The sequence below is a fragment of the Euprymna scolopes genome, chromosome 3 (assembly GCF_053919585.1).
Source record: "Euprymna scolopes isolate OS-2025 chromosome 3, ASM5391958v1, whole genome shotgun sequence".
Lineage (NCBI taxonomy): Eukaryota > Metazoa > Mollusca > Cephalopoda > Sepiida > Sepiolidae > Euprymna > Euprymna scolopes.
Window position 1 is genome coordinate 85903250 of NC_136484.1, and position 22067 is coordinate 85925316.

Consider the following 22067-nt stretch of genomic DNA (forward strand, 5'->3'; position numbering starts at 1 on the left):
CTTTTATTTCATTGTGAATTTTACTAAAACATTTTGTCTTTAAAGCGTAACATTTTAGAACAAAGTATTAAAAGTAAATCTACATATTTTGTTGGAAAAGTTTCTTCTGTTTCGATTATTTCCATTTCTTGTATTACTTAGTATATATTTCACATCTGAAATTAATATCCACTTTAAAATAGAAATTATATTTTCAACATGCCTAAATAAATTGAATAGTTTTCTTTATAAAATAGTGTGTGCAGACAGTAATAACCAATTATCTATTTTATATTATCAAATTAAAGAAATTTACTGTCCATATCTAGATAAATGTCCTATTTCTAGAATTGAATTGACACAGACTATTGTATCAACAAGCCTAATTAAAATTCTTTAAAAGTTGTTATGGAACATAATACCCCTTGTAAATAATTTATTCAAGACAAATTGCTATTTTCTCTATATCTGGAGAGAATTAAAAAGTATAACTTTTCCAACTGTGGAAACATTTACTTTTGTATATGTGTTTGTATGGTTTCAAAAGTTTTACTTGTAATGTTGAAATTGAACAGTGACAAGACATAGATTTGTATAAAAATTTCCTCAATTTCACTTAAATCTGGTATTTTTATACTCATTTCAAAGTAAATTTATAATGTCATCAAAATATCTTTGAAAAATCTATCAAGAATTTTTTTATTTTGTTGCATAAATATTATGGGTTTATATTTATTTCTCGGGTAATATTTCAAATAAAAGAAATTTTATCAAATAATTTGCATTTTCTTTCATGTTTTTTGTGCAATCTGTTATTTGATGTATTCTTTTATTTGTAGATTAAAAAATTGGACATTATTTTATTAATAGAAAAAACATTTTAACCTCAAAAATACTTTGTGTTTGTCTGTAGAAAAGGAAACTTAACATAAAAAACAATGGATAATCTTGTTTAGACACACAAAGTTGAATGTTTATGCAGCACACATTTGACTATGCTAGCTTGTTTTTTTTTAATGCCGTGATGTAATAAAACATACTGATAATATTGAATTTCTATAATCCGCATGATAGAGAGTTATAAAATCTTATTTGAAATAACTGAAAGATTTAAGATATTATTTTAATCTTTTACAGTGAAACAATCGGGTGCAATGGGGAGTCCCATCAGTGTTCAGGAGAATGTGTGATACACTTTTATTCAATTGGTTTGTTCAGGAGAATGTGTGATACACTTTTATTCAATTGGGTTGTGTATTTAAATATAAACTGTAATTTTATTCCGAACAACTTTCAAAGATTTCTTTGAAACTGAACTTCCAGATCATTGGAGAAAAGAAATAATATTGAATGCATTTTTCAAATAAGCTTCAATACTGCAAAGAATTGCATAAATCTAAGTTTTACATCAATATATTTCCACATGAAATATCGATTTTTAATAGATTACTTTTAGTTTAATTTATAAAGATATTTTTTAAAAAATATCTTTATGGACTTCGAATGCCCAATTTACATTATTAAGTAAAATAATTTTTATCAACTTTTACTGAAATCTGGGTTTGTTTTGCAAATCTTGAGAATGAAGATTCATGAAATCAAACTTTACATCACTTATAAAACAAACTAAATCTGATGAAGAATGCTGTTGCTGGTTTTGTGGCAATTGACGATATCATCGTGCATAGATTTGTAACATTTGAATGACAGACTAAAGTTGAATCACATCTAGACAGGCGCATGATAACAAAGGATTTGAACATTGCTGTTTCATACATAGTTACATTTATTGGTTCACCGACTTAGGCAGATGTTGATCTTAGAATTCACCCTCATCCGTTCATTCCCAAAATTCTCAATTACTACTCATTACATTTTTCTGAAATTTTGTACAAAGTTACAACTACCCAAGGGAGGAAATGTAACATTCTCGGATCTTTGATAAAAAATTCTGGTTGTGTCACAAGGCGGGGCCAAAGGAGTCAAAATGGCCACAAATAGCATTTTGCAGGACATAGAATCTTTTCCGACTATTAGATAGAAATACTATTTGATCCTGGGAAAATTTTGGTTGCATCCCCAGGGGGTCAAAAGGGGTTAAAATGGCCCAAAATAACACTTTGGGGGACATAGAATCTTTTTAGACCATTAGATTTTGCTGAAAATTACCCAAAAGCAAGATCACATGGATATACATTTGGAAACGTAATATTTGACCTTGGGACAATTCTGGGTCTTGAGCCCCAGGGTGTTTTAGGGGTGAAAAACATACCTCTTGGGGCTAATTTTTATTTTTTTCCTAAAATTTAAGACATCAGTTGGGGGATCATATAGTTTTTGGCTTGTTTTCAAATTATTGTAGAGTATGGCACATGGACTTCCTTATATTCTTGAGAGATAATTTGATACTCCCTGTAAATGTGTCTACATGCAGTGTATAGTGAAGCAAGGGTTAAAATATCTACATCTGCCTTTCTCCTGAACTGTTTTTGAGTTCAGTGACAAGTAATGAAAAATGGCTGAAAACCAAACTCTAACCCAACATGCCAATCTCGTAGTTCATACCTGTAACCACTAGACTATTCCACTTATGTATGTAACATAAATCTCTTATAAACCGTTGCATTTAGTTTTCTTTTAATCCTAGCGATTTTTTTTTTTGTTTTGGTTAAACAGTTCCCATATTGAATTCATGTTTATATACAAATAATTTGGAAGAAAAAAAAACTTTCCAACTCATATTCCAAGTAGTCAAACAACAAAAAAGTATTATTTACACAAAAAATGATTACACTTTTCATCAAGATTTGTGCATAGTGAATTTTATAGTTGATCACGTCAAAGAATAGAAACTTACGTTTTGCCTCCAATTTACTTGTGAACTACTAAAGTACATCCTGTATTTTGCTTTTCAGTTTTTTATTTTCACAAAAAAACATTTTTGCTATTTTCTTGGGTGAAATGTTGCTTTATTAGGTTTATTTTAAATCTTATAAACATTGACTTTTCATTCTCTCTTCTAGTTTTTTACATTTGTTCCTTTGTTAGAATTGTAAGCCTTTGAGCACAATGTGAGGTTGTTCCCTGTTCATTTTAGTCCCCCGATTTATCGAAGAGTGACCTATAGTCCGGACTATTGCCAGATAACCGTCCATTAGTTTTTTCTGAAATTTTGCCACAAATTGTATTTCGTTAAATAGATGTGCACAGTAAAAGTTTTTTTTTGCAAAAATTCCTGTTGCATCCCCAGGGGCTGAAAAGAGGTCAAAATTGCCCTAAAATAGCCAAAAATCATGTTTTGCCTCATAACTTTTGATCCATCCATAAAATTTTTCTTAAACTTGGCCAAAATATGGAGCTCTGGCAAAATTCTGGCTTGCATCCCGGGGGCCTTTAGTGCTAAAAATGTCCCATTTTGTGGCTGTTTTTTTCATATTTCTCAACAAAAACTTGATATGTCTGATTATATAGTGGTTTTTCACGGTGGTCAACTGAAATATACATGTGTTAAGACCTGAAACTACAGTTTTCCATTTCTGTGTCCCCAGAAGTTCAAAAGAGGTAAAACAAAATGCCCCAAAATGGCCAAAAATGACACTTTTTGCCCCATAGCGTTTGATCCATCCATTAGATTTTCCTGAAACTTGGCCAAAATGTGGAGGCTATTGTTCTTAATAATAATTCAATATGGGTGACCTTGGCAAAATTCTGGTTCGTATCCCTCTGGAACTTTTAGGGATGAAAAAACATGCCTTTTTGGAGCTCTTTTTTCATATTGCTCAAAAACTTGATATTTAGGTCTATATAGTGTTAAGAGAAATGGCTATACCCCCCCTCCTCTTTATTTGTGATATATATATATATATATATATATATATATATATTAATCAAGCAGACAACCCCCCCCCCACACTATCATATCACAATCAGTCGTAGTTAAAGCGAGACCAGACAGGATGACCCAGTTTTCTGTGTTATGGCAACAGTATATCGAGATGACACACCCCCACCCCAGCCTTGAGCGGATGTCATTGATACAACATCCCCATCCCCAACCGGTCTGGAAGCAAAGAAAAAGCGGGAAATTTAATCAGTCAGACTGAGAGTGCAGACGCGATCACATGCATGGCGATTCTTCTCTTCAACCTATAGACACCGCGGCCCAGGTCGCATGGTGAAAAACACCAGTCGACTCACATCGCGCCGATAAGGAAACAACGGATATACCTTGGCACGAGACAGTTGGACTGAGATCGCACGGTGAAGAAAAAAAAAAACCCAGTCGACTCACATCGCGCTGATAAGGAGACAATGGTCATACCTTGGCACGCAACGGTTGAAATTTAAAAGTCAGTCATGAGAATTGCTTATCAACAAACAAAAGGGAAAGAAAAACGAAAAGCAAGAAACGAATATTAGTGAAACTTCACGCCATCGGAATACGGACCAGCAACTCTGGACGAAGGAAAGATAAGTACACTTTTCAAATTGTCCAACTCCCATCTCGTACAAATAGCTAACTACGTTGAACTATTATGTGCCTCATATAAAAAGAAAGAGATAAAGAAGCAACTCTCTAAATAATTCTCCCCATCACTGGACCCTCCCTTTAGCCGGCCCATGAACAATCTATTATTGACTCCTAGAAAAAAATGTAGTGAAAAGAGACAATCTTTATTTTCTTGAAATTTCTCATTATAACTCCCCCCCCCCCTGGAGCATTACTTACGCACCTCATTGATTTCCATTTGAAAAAGAAAAGGAAAGAAAAGAGAATAAGAGACGATATTCTTTGAACAATTATAAGTATCACATATCCCCCCTTTCTTTATCCCATAACATTGTCTGCATGATTTTTTTTTTGTTTGAATTATTGTCTTGTTGCCCTATTTTGTTTTCCATTATTTTCTCTCCAGCCTTGTTTTATAAATAAATTGTCGTGTTTATAACACTTATATAAATGTTGTCGTGTTCCTCATCATTTTTCGTTGCATTTGTTAACGTGAATGTCACCGAAGTATTCCACGACGATATCACTGATCCGAACTTGGACAGGTGCTATCTCGGCTGAATAAATTTCAGCTGGCACCCTATATTTATTTTTTTAAGACGCGCTCTCGGTGTTGGTATCTTCTTAGGAGACCCCTACCCGAGGGTACTGTCACAATAGTGATTTGCTGAATTCAAGTATACATGTCTTAAGGCGTGAAACTGCAGCGTTTGTCTATTTTCACTGGGATTCGGCGTTCCCAGCTCAAAAAGAGTCACAAATGCCCCAAAATTGCAAAAAATGACACTTTTACCCCATAACTTTTGCCCCATCCATTAGATTTTTCTGTAATTTGGCAAAAATATGAAGGCAATATTGACCCTTCACACTTCTCATATTCATCATTTCTTCATGATTTTTTTGAGGTGTCATCTCACATGCAGCACCAAGAGGGGACCACACATGCGCAGCTTGTTATTATCTGTCTCATATTGTGTTTTCTGATCACAAAAAACTGCAATTTGTTGTATGGTGATTGCTCAAATCAGTCACTTGACACAAACTTTTCAAATAAAAAACGTGTTTGTAACAATCAATTTGTTTATATAAAGTTTGTTGATACAGTTTGGAAGTTTTTCATTGAAAATTCCACTAACTTCTCTACTACCTCGTCAGAGTTTCAGGTTTTGGAGTAGCAGGTTGAGTACAGGACCAAAGTTGAAGGGTTTTTGGCTTGTGGATTCCACTTGCAGTGGAGATTTTTATTTTTGCTAAAATGAAAAAATTTTCTTAACTGTTGTGATTTGATGAAGATAGAATCAGTAAGTCTTTAGCCATTTTCACTTTTTTCCTCTGACTCTTGTTAACATTTCTTAATTCTTTCTTGCACTTAGTTGCTTACGTTTTGGAGATTTTACCTTACCTTTTTATGATGATCGAGGCTGGCTCTTATCATCTGATCTCATTGGTCAGCTCTTTCATCCTATCAACATCTTTACTTTTTCGCATAGACTCTACTGTCACCAATTAATAGTTTCTTATCAGTTTTTCTTTACATATTCTGGTCAGCTCATAAAACCAACTTCAACCTATTTTTTTTTTTTTTACTGACTGTAATTTCTTGTATCGAAATTGATACTTCCTATTTCATCATATAAATGGTTGTCTTTGTGGCAAAAAAAAAGCTTAGTTCTGCACTTTTTTTCTATCTATATCTGTTATTCCTAACTCTCTTAAACCTGATCCAAAATTATAAATTACATAATATTTTACTTTCATAATTTTTCCATGAAGAAATCTCTGCTTTGAATTGCTATCTTAATAACAGTGAGCAACTATGAAATCTTATTTTTTGGTGGGTAAAAAGAATCATAAAAACTAAAGAAAAAATAACTGGAAATGAAAGAATATCATCTTTATTTCATGAAAAATAAAATGATATGAGTTTATAGGCATAACTTTGCAAGATACAAAATGTGAATCACTGGATTAAATAAAATAAACAAAAAAATGTAAAAGGTGGGATTCTTAAAACTTTTGTATGCAAAAGGATAATCAATAAATATAACAAGAAAATTATGAAAGCTGACACAAGTTATAATTTCAAAAATATAATATTTATTTACACAAAAATATACAAATGGAAAGAGAAATAATCTACAAAGCAAAAAATATGTAATAATAATTGGATTGTGAAAAAGATTTTTAACTGTTAAGGTAAAAATGAAAGAGTTTACACAAAACTCAAAATCAGAAATGAAAGTTTGGAAGTGGACCTTAGTGAGAAATATTCTGTTGAACAAACTTTGGATCTTTCAACAATTGTATAAATTCAGCAAGTGAATAGTGTTGACAATGTTCTTTGTGTTCGTGTGATGTTATCATCTGTGAAGTTCTGGTTCTCAGGATATCAGTGATAAGAGATTGTGATGAAGCATAAAATTATGAAAGCTCAACTGTTAGACTTTTGGGAAGAAACATCAAAAAATAAAAAAGCATTAGTTTTCACTTTTGCAAATGGTGATATAACTTGCTTAATTGGCATGTAATAGAATACACATTAATTGATGTCAAATATTAACTGATTTTTTTTTTTTTTTTTCAGAATCCTAACACATTCTGATTGTTTAGTATATAACAGGATGTAGAAAAGCATTGTGTTAAATTTGGTTAGAATTTTTGCTTTGACACATTCAAAATTTAATGGTGTCACTTTGACACATTCAAAATTTAATGGTGTCACTTTGACATTGTGCTAAATAGATGTGTGATAGGACAATTTTATTTGATGCTTGAAGAGAAAGAAGAAAAAGAATTAACACCCATGAATCCAAGATCCATATATTATGTTATTTTTAAAATTTGATTAAATAAAATTGAGATATGAGGACAACATTAAAAATAAATTTCTCTCTCTCTCTCTCTCTCTCTCTCTCTCTCTCTATATATATATATATATATATATATATATATATATATATATATATATATATATATATATATATATAATGTAAGTGACCTTGTCTGTGTATGTTGTGTGTGGAACAGTCTTTACCAAAGTACTCTGTCAATTTTTGGTTTACAGGTTTGAAACTTGAGGTATTTGGACCTGTAGAACAAATCTGCTTTAGTTTTTAGCTAGAAAGAATAGCTGCTAAGGGGGGGAAATTGGAACTTGGTAGGCATAAAACGACTTAAACTGTAGCCTTCATGTATGCACAAATATACATTTATGTTTTACTGCATTAATTTGTAAAGCTTTGATATGCATGTGGACGTAGTGAATGATACTGGAAAGCTAAATATTTTGATTCTAGCTCAAATGATATTTTTTAAAAAACTTATGAAATAACTATTATATATTGGGTACAATATAATAATCAATAGAGAATTTATAAACAAGAAATATTAGCATTTACTCGAGGCAACTGAAGATTTTTGAAGGCATATATAGTAACACTCGATCCTAATATAAACAACTTGCACTGCCAAGCAAGGCAGTGATCAATAGTGTAGTACCAACCTACCTATGTGTGTCACACTTTTGACTAAATGATTGAAATAATGTTTTTGATGGTAAAACTTCTCACACACACAGTCATACACAATGTCTGACACTGATCTATTTAGAATGGTCATTAAGTATATCACAAGTTAACTCCTCTTCTTAGTTTTTGTGAACCTCTATTTGATTTCAAAGACTTTTTGTGTCTTTATGATTAATCTAAGACATTGATGTTGGTTCTTTCTTTTTCATTTTACATGTTTCTGAACTAGTAGTGGAAAGAATGTTCAAAAGATATAAAAATGCCATAAAATCAAACTAGTTAAAAAGAATTTTTATGAAACATCAACTTCCTTCTAAAACTGCAAAACAAAATAAATTTTGCTTCAACATAATTGTAAGTGGGGTTTCTTCCAACTTTATTTTAAAGAAATATTAAATGTGCTTTAATAAACAAATGAAAGACTACATATTGGAATGAAATGTCCTTTTTGCCAATAACAAAGCTTATTTTTATTATTGTTTATTTAAATCTTAATGAAAATCATTGGTCACATATACATACATCTTACATTGCTATTTGAAACTTTACTTCCCATTCCTTCATACACCTTTTTTGACATGCACTGTTCTTTTTCAGGAAGAGATTAGAATTACATATACATACTTCAGTTATAGACTTGGTCTGTAACACTAGTGACGGTACACTTTTGTTAAACACTTTGTGATATCAGTACTATATTGTTTAACAGTATTAATTTGGGACAACATACTCATTTCCATTTCAGATATTAGGTTATTCTATTTTGAATAATTGTAATTTTATAACTATTGAATACTGAGTGTAATCTAAAAGTAACGTGCTCACAAATTCAGCAGGACCCAGAAAAAGAAGTTGAAATTACAGAGAGTAGCAAATTCTGTTGAAAAAAAAAACTCACATGGTATCTGAATTTTTCTCTTGGATCAGCTTGCAGTTAAACATACATGATAACGCTGGTGTCAACACACAATCCATTTCTAATTCTGAGCATGAAAGTGAGTATCAGATGAGCTACAGCCGATCCAGTTAACATTAGAACATACTGATCCAAGGTATGTTCTAATGTTATGTTCTGCCTTGTCGTATCTGTGATGATCTTGCTGATTGGAAAGAATTAAGTGGAACACAGCATATTGATTTCCTTTCAAAGAGTCCATTTCAGCTGACAGATTATGATTTCCTATTAAACCAGGAGAACCCAGTGTAGAAATTTTCAGAAAAGAACAATTATTTGGCACTAAAAAATAATGAAATTGTTTGTCATTCTTGGCTTGTCTACTCAAAGTTTTCCAGGTTTTCTGTTTTGTCTTTGGTTTGTTCAGTAATAAAGTTATCTTGTTCCTAGGATTTAGTAACCAGTGGAAGCGTTTGTTTATGTGTCTTCAGAGTTTTTGACAATCACCACTCATCATAGGAAGTGCATGATGGTGTGGCACGATAAACAATCGATCAACGTTGTTTAATTGCAATCAAATAAGCTGATTCAGGAAGAGCAGACATACGGAGGGTAAGTTTATTTCACTTGATTAATATAATTCATTTTTTATCTGAGAAATTTGGCCTTTTGTGGCACAAATGAAAAGTTCAGGGACACTTTCTTGGAGACGCAGAGCTAATAGCAATATTTGATCTGATCTTATCTAAATGTCAAATGAACTAAGAACCATGAATTGAGTGATAAATATCAACAATCATATTCAGAATGATCTTATCGATCTTCTTGCTAAGTCAATGCGGAACAAAATCATTTTCAAACTTCTTGCATCAAAATAATACAGCAGAATACTAGATTGCATACCTGATAGCAGTCAGAGAGACTAAGTATTGTTCTTTGGGGAATTGAATTTACAAAAGGATGTGGAGCAGAAATTTTTGAACACTTCGGTGAGTTCCTTGATGTTTGTGATACAACTGGAAAAGGCCATTTTAACAGCATGATTAACTTCCTATCCAAGTATGGCACAGCCATGGTTAAGATAGCGGATCCAGCATGCAAGGAAAAAAATCATGTGCAGGTGTGTTTCTTGGAAGTCAATAAAAAAGCTGTATATATGCCATGCTCCAGTTATTGACTTAATCTGGTAATTTTTGATGCTGCAAGGTCGTTGGTTATTTCCATTTCTTTCTTTGGCTATCTGCAACATATGTACATGTTACATTTAAAATCCTTCCAAACACAAAGCAAAGGTGAAAATTGTTAAGTTGTTGGGTTTTCATACAACATACATTTTGGAAGCAATCAAAGAATTAGAACGAGTGTCTCTGAATAGTTGAGATGGATTTAACAGCATGGAATATCAAGCTTTAGCCACTGAAATCGAGAACAGGCATATCCTTGTTCATCTGATTACCTGGTATAACTACTTGTTTTAAAAAAACAAGTAAAGCACTATCGAGTCCTTCAATATGCATCAATAACTAAATTTCTCATGGCAAGGCAGGCATTTGTTTCACAATACAGACAGGAAGGACTTGCAGTAGTCGAAGTTAAAGCAAGAGAATTAGCTGATGAGCTTCAAGTAGATTGTAACTATCCAGAACGAATGGGAAGAAAGAAAGCACCTCTTCAGGTATGAATCAGCAGATAAGTCAGATCATCAGACCAGTGGACAAGTGTTTCACAAAATTTTTCTATCTACTCTTAGATATAATTTCACAAAGTCTTCAGGAATGGTTTGAAAACCTGAATCAGAAAGCTTCAATTACATACTTCCATACTTACAAAGTTGTTTAAACGTTGTCTTAAAGAGAAATGTTTCCCAACACTTTTATCAGTCTGCCCTGTATTTAAAAATCCCGATGATCGATCATCTCCCTCTCAGTACAGACCAATCCGTCTCCTGTGCGTTATGAGTAAGTTGCTGGAACTTGTGATAAACAGAAGAGGTCAACCAACCTGCTCAGTGACATGCAACATGGTTTCTGTTCTGCAAGATCTATAGCTGATGTACTAACTGCTATATTACACAGGATTAGCGAGTTGCTTATTGGAGACTTTGTCTCTAGAGCAGTAGCTCTTGACATAATCAAAAGCTTTTGATAGTGTGGCATAAAGGCCTACTTCACAAGATCGCCAGCTATGGAATAACTGGGAATGTTTTCTGTTATAAAATCCTTCCTCACTGATAGGATTATAAGAGTAGTTGTTGATGGGCAGAAATCAGAACTCACTGTACTAATGCTGGTATCCCTCAGGGTTCCATCCTGGGTCCAACCCTGTTCCTGATCTTCATCAATGATCTCCCAAATCACATTCTTAGGTCATTCATAGACATTTATGCTGATGACACAACAATCTGTGGTGACAGTTCAAAGGCCAGCAATGACAAAGATCTTTTTGATTCTCTCTCTTCTTATCTTGAAAACGTGGTGCAATGGGGGAAAAAGGTGGTTGGTTAATTTTAATGCATCGAAAACCAAGCTTATCATAATCGCCCTGATTCCCACCATGCCCCAATTGAAATGAATGGATCTAATCTTGGGAAAGCTCTGTGTCTTTACAAGCTTCTGGGACTGAAATTCACTCCTGATCTGAAATGGAACACATACATCAAATCGGTTGCCAAGATCGCTGAAAAAATGGTTGATCACTCTACCACTCCAGTAAGTATCTCACTCCCGATACGATTCTCTATCTGTATAATAGACAGATGCCCCCTACAATGGAGTACTGTTGCTACATCTGGACAGAAGCTGCTCGGCACGCTCTATCCTGCCTTGATAGAGTTCGAAACCTCGTAGATGATGCCCTTTTTTCTTCTCTGCAACCTCTTTCCCACAGAAGAGATGTCACCAGCCTTTCTCTGCTCTATCACTATTTTCATGGTAAGTGCTTGAACTTCACTCCATGGTCCCCGTTTGCCAAACTTTCACAAAACACTCACCTAGCTAAAACCACTATATATGATTTTCCCCATCCTCTATCTGTGCTTAAATGTACACACAGATTCTATGAACAGAACTTCTTTCCCAGAAATGCCCTCCTTTAGAACATTGTTCCGCTGGCATGCTTCCGGGTTGAATACAACATGGTAGCCTTCAAATCTAATGTAAACAAGTTCCTGTTAGGTCGTCCTCATAAACAAGCAAATTCCACCCAATTTACCCCATTAAGGATTACTTCACTACCATCTTACATTCATTAATTCTTATCCTCGAGCAGTCTTTGGGCCTTGATAAGCGGTGACCTCCACGTTAAAAAAAAAAATCAAAGTACGAGTTTTTTTTTTTTCAATATGCTGTTGAAAAAAAATGACAACTGATGTACATTTTTATCAACTTTTGCAAATTATATGTGACTTTATGTGCAAGACTTTGGCAGACATAAATTATTATCAGGGTAGAGAGACATGTTTGATCAGAAGGTTTAAATTATTTTTTAGATCTTCCAAATATGGATGTCAATTATCATGAAAATAAATCAACAACAACAAAAGAACAATGTATAATTACATTGTTGGTTAGAATAATAATATTTATTAATTATTTTATTTTTTCTATTTTATTATTGGTAGTAGTAGTAAACATATCTATGACTTGTTGGATGACAATCACTATGACTATTTGTTCTACTTTAATGCTATTCAGAACTGTGATATATCAGTTAAGAAGTTCATAAGTCTACTTCTACAGATTTATGGAAGAAGCAACCTATTATTTTGCTATCTAATTTACATGTGTTTATGGTGTGTACGAACACAGTGTTGAAATCAGCTAGTGTCACTCTTTCTCTAAATACTCAAAGACAAATATTAGAAAGTGGTTGAATCAACATAAGTGAGCATGAGAAATACAAAGATATCCAAGAAAGAACTGAGTTAGGGTTGTTCAGGTAATTATGAATTATAGCTAATTATAACAAAACATATTTTTCAAATATAATTCAATCTAGAACAAATGTATATTTTATGCATTTTGTGTTATTAAAGTATATTAGAAAAAACTGAAACAAGCATTAAGTCACATTTAGTATAATAATAATAACTGCTATATGTTTATTTTATCAAAGTTTTGTGTGTTCACAAATGTCAATATAAGAATAAAGAATTTAGCCGTCTATCACTTTTCAAAAAGTGTGAATTATTTGAGACATCAGCATTCTCTTAGTCTCTAATGTTCATCCAATGTCTTTTTCTTATATTTTGATTAAACCAGGCAATTGTTTACAAAGCATTGACATTCCCTTGCAATTGCTGAAAACAAATAAAATATCACAATTAAAAATGCCAAATAAGTGATGAATCCAATCTACAATTTTTTAATCTTTTATTTTTGCAAATATATAATCATTATTAGTTTTGAACACTTTTTTAGATTGGGACAAAAAACGATAATGTTGAAAAAATATTTTTAATTTGCCACTGTTCTCTAAAATAATTTAGCATAATCAAAGATTTTTTAAGAATAAAATCAAATACAAATCAATATTATGTATAAAAACAGTAAAACAATTTGTATACTTTTTTTATCCTTCAGATGAAACAAAGACGATTTTTGCCTATTTTGTTGACATTAATGTTTCTTAACAAAAAATAAAAAAAATAATCTACGTCCATACTCGTTTAGCAAATATTGGTAAAAATGTTGTTAAAAAAATTCAATCAATTTCATTGAGTTTTATATTTAATCCTGAACAAGATTTCCTTTTTTTTTAGTCGTGAATAATTTCACAAAAATATCAAATACAATTACTGGGTAAAGTGTCTTACCTTATGATGTCATTGATGGCCACAATCATCTTTGGCTTTCCTGTCCAACGATCATGCATAAAAAAGGTTCGGCTTTGAGTGAAATAGATTCCTTTATTTTTTGTCAAACTGCGAAACACTGTTTCTGAAATTTCATTATTTTCAGTCACTAAAAACAGATAAAACAATAAAATCGGTGATAAATGAAACTTTACTAAAAATTGAAAATTTTACAACATTAATAAGACTTTGGAATCATAAATTTTGAAATATTTTCCCTTTTGATATCTCTCAACAATATATATTTTGTTCCAAATGTTTGCAAATTATTAGCTTTTTATACTAATATTTATTTTTGGGTAATTATTTAGAAGTGTTTTATATTAGCAGTTGTCTGGAGCAGACCGTAATTTTAAAAATAAATTGTAACTATTGCCAACAACATGGAACAATAATAATAAATAAAACCTGGCTAATCAGAAATACAGTTTGATTTGTCAGCTGAAATGCTATTTGGGTGTTACTTTGAAAATTCTATCAAGATAATTTTATATTAACCAAATAAACATGAATTCTTTGCATACAACAACTATAAAAACAAATATTCTAATTCAGGCATGATTGAACTTTGATTTTTGCTTTCACCATTTTATTAAATATTTCAAGATTTAATTTCATTATCCCCTCTTGTGTTGTTTTTATGTTTATTTGTTTCAATATTGACTTAGCTGAAAAGTATTGCCACCCAATGTTTCTCTTTCGTTGCTAGTAAAGATCTTATTGACAATATCATTTGTTGTAAAGTGTAAATTGTTATACAACTAATCTAAAATTTTCTTACATGACTTTTACTGCTTTTATTTGCAGTATTGGAAGTATTAACAATATTTACTTGTCTTCTCATGAGGGCAAAATTAGACAAAAGGTTAGCTTTTAAAATTCAGCTTCCACAAAATGATACTCTTGATTTGAACTAGAATTTAGAGTGCCTCACTTTCAAAGGCTCTTTGCCTCACTGACGAAGGATACAATATGTACTATAGGTTGAATTATTTGCATAAAAATAATACATTTTAACAAATCCATTGAAAATGTAGGATTGGTCGGTGGTCATCTTCTGCCTTACTTTTAGCTACGAATCATTGAATCTAGGGGTCATTCCACTTAAAATGTCTCCACTTGTTGAAAACGTAATTTTATTTATAAATAAATACAAATTCATTCAAATAAAATAGGAAGTAAGGCAAAGCAAAACTTGGTTAATGAGTCCTCCAACTTTTTCTAAAGAATTAGACCACCCACTGTTTTTCTTTTTATGTGGGAGTTTGAAACCAATGGTGTCCTTCGAAGATAAAATTTGGAAGCTAATGTGAAAATAATAGTGAGAAATGAGCATTTGGGGAGGAGGAGGAAAGACTATTATTCTGGTTATGGAATTGTGTTGCACAAACAGGGGAGTTCTAGAGAAGAAACATTGCCCAGAGAAGTTTTGTTTAGATACACAGAGGGAGAAAGGAAAAATAATTGATTGTCAGAATCTAGCGGGGGTGGGGGATCCTCTTTTCTTCCTCTTCAGCCTCTTTCTCACAGGAGGTACTCTGAGTGGTATCCTTCCAGATGTGGCAACCTTAGCGATGGATTTAATGTGAATCTTCCATTTCAAGTGTGGGATGAAGGTCAGTTCCAGAAATTTATCAAAGCAGGAGTTCCTCAAGAGAAGAGCCATTTCAATTGAGACAAAGTGACCACCAGAAAGAAGCTTTATTTTAGATGTATTAAACATAACCATCATATTTGCACCATGTGTATTAGGTCAGAACCTTTTCTCAATGTTATTCCTTTATTCACAGAAGAACAGTGAAAATTTTCCAACATAAAAATGTAAGTATATATTTTTAAAACTATTTTAGGAATTCAAAATTAATTACTAACATGTTTTTTATGATTCTGAATTTTTGAGATTAGAATTGATAATTTGGATTATTCAGACTACTGTTCTCATGTTGAGTGTTATTTTTACAACATTTCGATTGATATAACCTTTGACCTTCTTCAACTGTATCTTGTCAAACTCAGGAATCCTTCTGTCAGACTGTGGAATCTGTACATTTATGGTGTATCAGATAAAGTACTAATTCAAATTCAGTTCTAAGTGACACTCTTCTGGCGGTTAAAGGTTCAATCCTCAGTGCAAAGTTAAAACCTCTTCATGATTAAGAAAAAAAATTGAGTGGGTTAGGGTTTTTTGTAGTAGAATTATTCTCTGACAGCAGATGCAGTTGGGGAAGCAGGAATCCGGAAGGGTGTTCCAAAGTCTAGCTGTTCTGGGGAAGAAACTATACATCTAGGGACCTCTACTATGTAGAGGTGGGATTTTGCTGCTTGGGTTTGTCGGGGGTATTTACGTCAATAGGGTACAAGAGCTTGTAGTTCATCAGCATTCACCATTAAAATACTTGTAGAACAGGCAGAGGGATGCAACATTCTGTCGATGGGACATAAGCTGAAGTTTAAATAAGAGTTCAGGATTCATCAGGTTGACAACTCTCTTTTGAACCCTGTCCAGGAGTGAGACTAGTAGCAGATGCACCAGCCCAAATGTGACAACATTACTCCATACATGGGTGAACAGTGGCGTTGTAAAGGAACAGGATACTTTTAGATGTAAGTAACTTTCTAGCATGGTAGAGAGAGCCCACCTTCTTAACAGTGGCCCTGGCAATGCTCTTAACATATCTGTTCCAATTCATGTTCCCTGTGAACATTAAGCTGAGGATTTTGAACAAAGTACTTTCAGGTAATATATCTTTAGCCATAGCTAGTGGTGGGTGAGAAGGTTTCTTGTAATTATTGAAGGAAACAAGCTTAATCATGGTTGCATTGAATGTGACCATTCATTTTGTCTGCATTTAACTACAGGTTGGAGGTCTTCCTCTAGTGTTTCTGCCATTTCTTTAGTGTTCATTTGTTTTCCCCTTGTGCCTGTTATAGAGTGTGCTGTCATCAGCAAATATACCTATCTCAGAGACAATTTTATCGGGGAGGTCATAAATACTAGGAATTCTAATGGTTCATGGATAGACCTAAGTCCATCCGCATTTATATCATATTGATTAGATGTATGACCATCGAGGACAACCTGGATTCTTCTCTTATTTAAGAAGGATTTAATTATGTTACGTATTTGTCCAGTTATACCGTATGACCTGATTTTCCTGAGAAAACCATCGTGCCATACCTTGTTAAAAGCCTTAGATATATCTAGGGCTACCACTCTACCCTCCCTTGCTTTTCCCAGTGTATGGTATATACGTTCAGAGATTAGTTAGGATAGCTGCTGTAGAAAGGCTTGCCTAAATCCATATTGTTGGTATGTCAGAGATTTAGGAGCTTTAAAGTGATGGATTAGAGCTTGGTTAATTATGGACTCAAATATTTTGGCAAAAAGTGGGAGGAGGCTAATGAAGCGATAATTTAATGGGTCAGTTCTTTCGCCAGAATTCTTGTAAACTGGTACCACAGAAGCAGTTTTCCAATAGTCAGGAAAGCAAGATACGTTAAGGCATTTATTGTAAAGTTTGGGGAGTACTGGAGTAATCTCAGCAGAGCATTTTTTAATAACACAGCTGAGATGAGATCAGGTCCACATGCTTTTGATGTTTTTAGGTTTTTGTAAGAAACAGAGAAATCATCTAGTGTGGCATCTGTCTACAAAGGAAAGTCGGGAAAGAAGTGGTTTGCTGGGTTCAATGTGGAGTTTGAGGCAAACCGACTGGTAAGCAAGTTTGTTTGCACAGCAACCAAGAAAAGAATCTCATGATTATTGGATAGTGGAGGAATTGTTAATTGCCATTATTTACTACATTGTTGTCCATCATTTACTACAGTGTTGTCCATTATTTACTACACTGTTGTCCATTATTTACTGCACTGTTGTCCATTATTTACTGCATTGTTGTCCATTATTTACTGCATTGTTGTCCATTATTTACTACATTGTTGTCCATTATTTACTACATTGTTGTCCATTATTTACTACATTGTTGTCCATTATTTACTACATTGTTGTCCATTATTTACTGCATTGTTGTCCATTATTTACTACATTGTTGTCCATTATTTACTTAACTGTTGTCCATTATTTACTGCATTGTTGTCCATTATTTACTTAACTGTTGTCCATTATTTACTGCATTGTTGTCCATTATTTACTACATTGTTGTCCATTATTTACTGCACTGTTGTCCATTATTTACTGCACTGTTGTCCATTATTTACTGCACTGTTGTCCATTATTTACTACACTGTTGTCCATTATTTACTACACTGTTGTCCATTATTTACTACATTGTTGTCCATTATTTACTGCACTGTTGTCCATTATTTACTGCACTGTTGTCCATTATTTACTGCACTGTTGTCCATTATTTACTGCACTGTTGTCCATTATTTACTGCACTGTTGTCCATTATTTACTGCACTGTTGTCCATTATTTACTGCACTGTTGTCCATTATTTACTACATTGTTGTCCATTATTTACTGCACTGTTGTCCATTATTTACTGCACTGTTGTCCATTATTTACTGCATTGTTGTCCATTATTTACTACACTGTTTACATTTTTCAGAAATCATGTGTTCCTAATTTCTGTGGTTCCATGTGTTTTCTTGTGGTTTAGCTGTATTCTCTCTTAGTTGTCACTATTTCTTTCTTACAATTACTTCTAGCTTCCATAGACTTTTGTCTGCTTGTACTGGACTTATGTCGGTTAAATCTGCGGTATGCATGCTGCCTTTGAGCAATAGCAGCTGCATGAGTAGAAGTAAACCATTGGAGAGAATGGATTTTCTATAGAATTTCCGCGCGGAAACATGTGCTTAAATTGCTGTTTTGAACCATTCAGTGGTCTCATTTATGCACTGTTCAGTGGAAAGAGAAAAATATGTCCCCATGGGGCATTTCTGATGGCTTCCTAGTCAGCCTTCTTATAATACCTTATCGGTTTGAGCAAATGTTCATTTTGTTGAAAAATTTAGCAATAATAAAAACTCAAAATATTGGAAAATTTTATATAAATAAACGACCTGAAATCGACACCATTGTATGTGGGTGTGCAGTGTCAAAGGTGATTAGATTTTTAAGTTGTTGTGGTTGAGTTTGATGTGGTTTCATTATTAGAATTGAAATCAGGAATTCAGAACAGTTAATGTTTGTTATTGAAATCCATATGTTAACAAAACATTCAAATAAGTTTCAAGAAATGTTACATTTTTGAAAGAATCTTAAGACATCACTGAATTTTTCATTTGACTTCATTTGAGATGACTAGATCAACTAAATAACTGAAATATGAACATAAAAGTGTTGTTGAAATTGATTTTATTTAAGTTATGAATCATCCATTACTGAGAATGTTTGCAATGTAAATCCTAAAGCAATAGTGGCATAATTTATGTTTAAAATATTTGACACTCAGACATTTGTCACTAAATACTAATAGTATATATTGATTCTTCTTGTATGTATATAATAAATTAATCTCGATTTTTCCTTGCTTCTACAGTTTCAATAGGAAAATAACTGAACACTTCCTAAACAAATCTCTGACACTCACTAAAGCACTTCCTAACACATGTTTCAATAAATTATGTGTACATTTCATCTGTGTATAAATTATCACATTTATTCTGAAAAACCTGCTTCTCTAAAATCCGCAGTCTCAAAATGTCTCTCAGTCCCTTCACATTACCGCTATTTTTAAGCCAACTCTAATTATTTTTTTTTTCACTCATATGAATTCCATTATACAACAATACACTTCTTCAAATAATAATTTCTCCCCAATTTTTACTTACATTTGAAATGGCATTCTGAATGCATTTCATGAATAAGTAAAGATCAGAATGTTTAATTTTCAAGAATGAACCATGACTATTAATAATATTTAAAACCGTTTTTCAGAATGCTTGATGACATTTATATTCAAAAAAGCGTCTTATGTTGCCTCTTCGGAGTTTCATATATATGATTCACTTAAAAATTTCTAAATGATTTCATTTCCAACACAATTTATTTGATGAAAAAAATAATACTTTGCATTTTTCTAGTAAAAAAAATACATAACTTTCGACTTGTACAACAATACACATACTTGTTACAATTTAACTGAATCACAATACGATAGTCTGAGGTGAAATGTGCCAATGCGGTTTTCAACCTTTTTTTTTCCTTTGCTTTTGTTCTTATGTTGTAAATCAATGTTAAAACTGGTAAAAATTTACTACAAAAATAATACACAATATTTAGGAACTAAGAAAAATGAAACATTTGCTTTTATTTTTGATAAATTATAAAATACAAGTAAAAAAAAAAAAACTTTTTCATTTTCTCAGTTCTTTCACTTTCTACAATAAAATTAAGTTTGTTTACTTAATTGTTTTCTTTCTGTATTTTTCATAATAGAAATAACGTTAGTGTTGTAGCTTTTTTTAAACTATATTTAATCTTCTCCTCATTTTTCATTTTGATACCAAACAAAGGGGATGAGAAGTGGCTTGTAAAAATAGTACTACTAATACTACTATCATTTATTATTATTATTATTATTATTATTATTATTATTACGCTTATCGCTCCGTCCGTTATCATGCTGTGCATCCCTAAAAAAGGAAAGTGGAATATTCCAAATAAACCTTGAAACTCTTGAAATATAAAAAAAAAAAAATTGGTGTCGCTGTTCAGGCAAAGCTAATAAAAATGATTTGTCTTTCTTGGCCTTTTGGCTAAGATCAAAGTGTAGTATCTGTTCTTCAGGTGCTATATTTCAATTTCTTCTCTCTCAGTGGAAGAGAAATCCTTTACGACTAAGACAATTTTTTCTCCACGTTAAAAAACGACCCTGGTGTCTAAATCTGTCCCGTGGGGAGGCATTGTGAATAGGTACGATGTAACAAAGTTTTAATATTAAAAAAGTAACTGGAAAAAGTTATTTCTGATTTAATTACAAAATGCCCTGGAAATGGCACTTGTGATTAATTATATAAAATGCCCTGGAAAATGTCCGTTCTGAATATTTTTTTTTTGTTTACTTGCTTCCTCACAAGGGAGGAATTGGACATGATGTCGGTTAAAAATTTACCCCAAAAGAGGCACTCTGGTCAATAACAAAAATAAAAATTGTATCAGTAATGAAGGAGTTCTTCTCCATTAACCAAAACCAAAAAGGTGGGAGGGGGGGATTTAAGTCACTGGAATTCTGTAACTGATACTACACTCAGAAATTCATGTTGAAGCAATGGTTGCCTAATCTCTAACCATGTTAATGTTTTTATGTATTACTTTCGAAAAGTTGCTGAAACAGTTTATGATTTAAACATTACTTTATTTCAAGTATATTTTAAGCAGTGGATTACGGGATATGAAGTCATTCTCGGAAATTACTCAAACCGTTAACGATTTAAACATTACTTTATATTTTACAAGGTGGTCACCACTTATCAAGGCCCGGAAGCCACTCAGGGATAAGGGTTATTGTAAGTACAGTATGTTAGTGTGGAGATTTAATAAAGTGTCTACTTAAGGGGGCGGAGTAGGGTTGGGGATATTAAATCAGTCCCGAAAATGGGTGAAACCATTTATGCATTACACATTACTTTATTTAATGTATATTTTTGACATTGGGGTGGGAAATATGAAGTCGGTTCCGGAAATGGCTGCAACCATTTACGTTTTGGGCATTACTCTATTTAATGTATATTTTTAACAGTAGGATGGGAGATAAGAAGTCAATCTCGAAAATGGCTGAAAAAGTTTACAATTTATACATTACTTTATTTCATGTATATTTTCAACAGTGGGGTGGGGATTATAAGTCAGTTCCAGAAATGGCTGAAACAGTTTACTATTTAGACATTACATTATTTCATGTATATTTTTAGCAGTGGGTTTGGGATATAAAGTCGGTCCGTAAATGGCTGAAACAGTTTACTATTTAGACATTACATTCTTTCATATATCTTTTTAGCAGTGGGTTGGGGATATAAAGTCAGTCTTGGAAATGGCTGAAACAGGTTACGATTAAAACATTACTTTATTTAATGTATATTTTCAACCCCACGTGGCAGACATGAAGTCAGTCCCGGAATTGAATGAGATGTGCAAATATATACTATCAGAAAGCGTCGCCGAATATTGAATGAGATAGGTGGAAACATAGTGTAGCAAAATATCCAGCGTCGCCCGGATCGAATGAGATAGGTGAACGATATATATTAGCAGAATATGCGGCGTCACCTGGGATTGGATAAGATAGGTGAAACATGTATACTATGAGAATACCCAGAATTGATTGATTTGTTTGTAA

At 32.7% G+C, this 22067-nt stretch overlaps 1 protein-coding gene and 1 pseudogene across 2 annotated transcripts in view; one reads left to right on the forward strand and one right to left on the reverse strand.

Moving 5' to 3' along the window:
* Positions 1 to 12980: 12980 nt before the first annotated feature.
* The window catches only part of LOC145256923 (hypoxia-inducible factor 1-alpha-like), a 162101-nt gene continuing 153014 nt past the window's right edge, over positions 12981 to 22067 (reverse strand). For both annotated transcript variants that reach the window (XM_080115617.1, XM_080115616.1), the window contains exons 10-11: positions 13725 to 13872; positions 12981 to 13208 (exon numbers count right to left, since the gene is read on the reverse strand). In XM_080115617.1, the coding sequence (XP_079971743.1) occupies positions 13151 to 13208; positions 13725 to 13872 (206 nt within the window). In that variant the 3' untranslated portion in view covers positions 12981 to 13150. The remainder of the gene's footprint in view (positions 13209 to 13724; positions 13873 to 22067) is intronic.
* LOC145264257 (U2 spliceosomal RNA) lies at positions 20467 to 20582 on the forward strand (annotated as a pseudogene).